A 4127-nucleotide genomic window follows, 5' to 3' on the forward strand; every position below is an offset into this window, starting at 1 on the left:
AGATTGACCAGAGGCAGACAATACTCCACCGTTTGCACTGTGCACCTGGGCATGTACCTTATTCTGGCTGAAGCCTAACAAAACTCAAATTAATAAAACCAAAATAACAACTGAAAATGAAACTGTGGATATGCCAGTGCCCCACACAGTGCCCAAGTCTGTCAGCTAAAGGTGATGGATCCTAAATATGGCTGTCATCATCTCACAGGTATGAATCTTTAAGGTAACAATTTGGGGGAAACACTGTTTTTAAAACACTGCTGTATATTTTTTGGTATCTGGAAGAATTGTTTCCTTTCCCTGAGCCAAATTCTATGAAATGCCACACAAAAGACCTTGGCTTGGCAGGGAGTCTAAGTGATAGGGATCAGCCACTCATTACCTTCACTGCCACAGAACCTGAAGGCTCCTTCTGCAGACCCTCATGGCAGGGGTCACGGAGAAGGCTGCCTCTCCTGAATGCTGAGGATTTAATCATAGCTTTTTCATGGCTACATCCCCAGTGTAAACAACCACCATTACTTACCTCTTGCCTAGCAGATAATCCATGTTTCTAGCAGCGTTATCCTCACAGCGCATCTCCCCACTTACATAAGAACATTTACATCTGGTCAGTGTAAATATTTTAATTCCGCCTTTATGTAGATTCATGTGCCAGTTCTGGAAGGAGTTTGTACTTTTAGATTCTGTAAACACAAAGAAATTACAGAGAGGTATGTGAGTCACAGGACCAGTTTGTTTTGCTTGTTTGCAGTTTTATATTCCTTTAGGGTGACTAGGTCAGCAGGACCCTTCTGGAAGGATAGGAAGATTGCTCTTGTCCTTGAGGGACATCTGGGGATGCTCAGGGACAGAGGCTCCTAGAGAGTGCAAGGTATGGCAGCAGCAACGGCGAGAGCTGCAACACTGTCCGGAGTCCCTAGCTCCACGGGGGGACACTGCCAAGGAGAGCTGTGAGCAGACACAGTCTACTCAGAGGTGCCAGAAAGGCCCTTGACGAGGACCAGAAAGGACCCAAGAGTTTCCAACAACACAAGAAATCATAAGGTGTCTGAAATCAATTTTGGAAGCAAGAACACTACAGGAAGGGAGAGCAGTTTGTGAGTCCATTTAATTTCTGTTCCAGGATAGCCACTTAGAATTTTCTCTGAATTTCACTTTAAATTCTTCACTTTGAATTTAAACCATCCACCTCTATTTTATGTCCTAAAAAATCCAGCTTTTGGAATCTAAAAATCCCTGTCATGAAAAGGTGTAGGCAGATACACCCCAAATGTTGGCCAGATAAAAATCCCATTGGATGTTACATGGATGAGCAGTTGAAATACCTGCGGGTAAGCCAGACCTGAAGAAGAGCTTGTACACCTGAAAGCTGTGGGGTTTCCCCAGAGATGTAGTTTAGACTAATGAGAGATATTATCTGTGACTCACAAACCTTGCCTCCTTTCTGTCCTTCCATTGTGTTGGCCACAGCAGTAGCATCTCTAGGGATGAGCTGATCCTGATTGTTATCTAGATAAAGTCATTACTAACTCTGAGACAGTTTGATTTTAAAATTCCGAGAATGGTTTAAAAGGGGAAAAAATGGCATTTGCTTTGGAATTTATAAAGCTAGAAATCAGTTGGGAAATTTGAAACAGATCATGGTTCACTTTGTCAGTAATTTCAAAATTTAAAAATATTGAAAAGATTTGTCAGATTTTTTTTCAAAATTGTGAAAACCTTTTAAAAAGTACTGCAATAATTGGGAATATATATATTCACTGGGTGGCAGGAGATCTCTGTGGAATTAGAAAAACTCTTTTTGCCAGTCTGCTTTCAGAACTTAGGTTATTCTGTGCCGACAACTTCTCGTTAGTGTCCATCCAGTTAACACCTTTGTGTTTATCTGCAAATGCATACCCAGCATCAATATTTCATTGATTGCTTTGGGCACAACTTTTATTGGCTCCACGGTTTAAGTGTTTGGGAAATAAAAGGTAAATAAATAGATGGAAGCTTTCAACAGTTATACCAGGACAATCTGCTGGACAAGCAGTTTGGAAAGCTCTGATAGCACAGCAGCAATGAGTGGAGATATACATTTAAATAATTGCATAATGTGAGACATGCTATGGAAAGCAAAGCTTGATAAAAGGTTATGCATCACAGAAATCCCCTAATGACGACTTTTCACAAGCATAATGCAAGGACACAGGCAGTCCTTATGAGAACACATATATTGTTCACAGTTTTAGAGCGTGACTTGAAATTAAACCTTGGTATTAGAAATGTTAAGTTAGACATAACCATGGTCACATTATATTATAAGAAGATTCCTTTAAATATCAATACATGTCAATTTTTACTGCTGTTTAAAGAGGAAAGATGGCTTGAGACTGAGGAGGCTTAGGACATGGAAATGAAATCCCCAATCCTGCACAGAGCTGCTGTCACCTCGGGGTACTCATCCACTCTTACTTTTCCTAGGTTTCTAATTTTAAAAGGTAATACATCTCTCTACCTTGTTCTCCTTACCTGTCTGTATCATACGTATCTTCAGGCACATTTCTCTTTTACTATAAACTAGCTCAGTACAATTACTCTTTTAACTTTATTAAGGAAATATGTAAACAACAACACTAAAAATAATTATGCCAATGGGGACAGGATAGGTACTGCTGTCACTGGGGAGAGAGAATCTCAGCACCACTGGCGTACCTTTGCTGGCACTGAGAAGACCTTTATTCCTGATGAAATGTCCAACTGAATTCAGTCAAACTGCTCAGGCTCAATTACACCTTATGTAAATGCAGGTGAGCCTACTCAATGGAAGAGTTACACAACTGATTTTTTCCCTTCAGTTTCCCACCCAATTTATTTTTCATTCATCATTTTGAGAACGAGTTTACTTATATTTAAATGGATAAATAGATAGATGGATAGACAGAGTAGATAGAATAATTATATATATGTAAGAATTAGAAAAACAATTAATTTTGGTAAGAACTGTGGGACTAGTGGAAGGTTACAGAGGTTTTGTGCCAGATAACACATCAGAAGTAATCAAAGTCCAGTATGGGACATGAGAAAGATAAGAGGAAAAAGGTATACCCTCTGGTATTTTGCTGCCTCTAACATCCAAATTGCTTCCTCCATCAGTTTCAGGGCATATTCTGTATCTTTTCCACCGAGAGCACTCCTACAAAGACCTGCACAGTGAATCTTTACATGGGAAACGCTGGAATTTACGTAATCATGGTTTCATTTTTGCTGTTTAGACAACCTGCCTCCTGTGTTCCAGGCCCCCTCCAGCCAGCTGCTGACATTTATTGGTGAGAATTTTGTCTACCAGTTAATAGCAGTGGATCCGGAAGGGTCAGCTGTTCTCTTCATCTTAGAGGCTGGGCCACAGGATGCCAGGCTCTCTCCTGCTGGCCTTCTTATCTGGAAAGTTGATTCAGAAGAAACGCAGACCTTTGAATTCACTGTGTCGGATGAATGCAATGCACAGAACAGATACACTATTGAGGTAAGGAAATGAACACTTTAAAGGAAAAACCTAACAACCCTGTTTATCATGTCATTGCTTTGGTGCAATTGTCATTATAGCTAATAATTTGTTACTGTCCTGAAAACTAAGAATTCAGCTATTTCCTCATAAGTGTATATTATCCAGCACAGCAATAATGATCAATTAATGGAATAAATATCTCCGAGAATACAGAAACTATATATACAAGGAACAAGAGAGAGCACTATTGATTGCTGTTTGAAAGAACACTCTTGCAGAGCCTCTTAATGGTTCATTAATCTGCTTTAAAATTCACATTCTGCATTTGGATTGCAGAAAAAAGCATATAACATAAAAGACCAAGTTTTAGCTATAAAAGGAAGATTATAACTCATTCTCAATGATATTTTTAGAGGGTGTCTTGCTCTTATGTCATTACTCCACACTTTAAGTTTCTTGGCAGAGCTTGTGCATTGCTTTGTCTTTGCTGTATAGCCCAACATTAATCCTATGATAGGATGAGCTAAGGAAGTGGGATGCAGAGTCTTGACATAAGAACAGTTTTGTGAAGAAAAGATTTTTATTCCTAAAGATTCTCATTTTTACTCATTCAAACCACCATCATCAAAAATAC

General features: G+C 39.3%; 1 protein-coding gene across 1 annotated transcript in view; it reads left to right on the forward strand.

Moving 5' to 3' along the window:
* LOC104510363 (von Willebrand factor D and EGF domain-containing protein-like) overlaps window positions 1-4127 on the forward strand; it is a gene marked incomplete at its 3' end in the record, with an annotated part of 95753 nt that overhangs the window by 50313 nt on the left and 41313 nt on the right. Inside the window, exon 13 of the mRNA XM_010152591.1 lies at window positions 3261-3511. Within this exon, the coding sequence (XP_010150893.1) occupies window positions 3261-3511 (251 nt within the window). The remainder of the gene's footprint in view (window positions 1-3260; window positions 3512-4127) is intronic.

Source organism: Eurypyga helias, unplaced genomic scaffold, assembly GCF_000690775.1.
Source record: "Eurypyga helias isolate BGI_N326 unplaced genomic scaffold, ASM69077v1 scaffold3505, whole genome shotgun sequence".
Taxonomy (NCBI): domain Eukaryota; kingdom Metazoa; phylum Chordata; class Aves; order Eurypygiformes; family Eurypygidae; genus Eurypyga; species Eurypyga helias.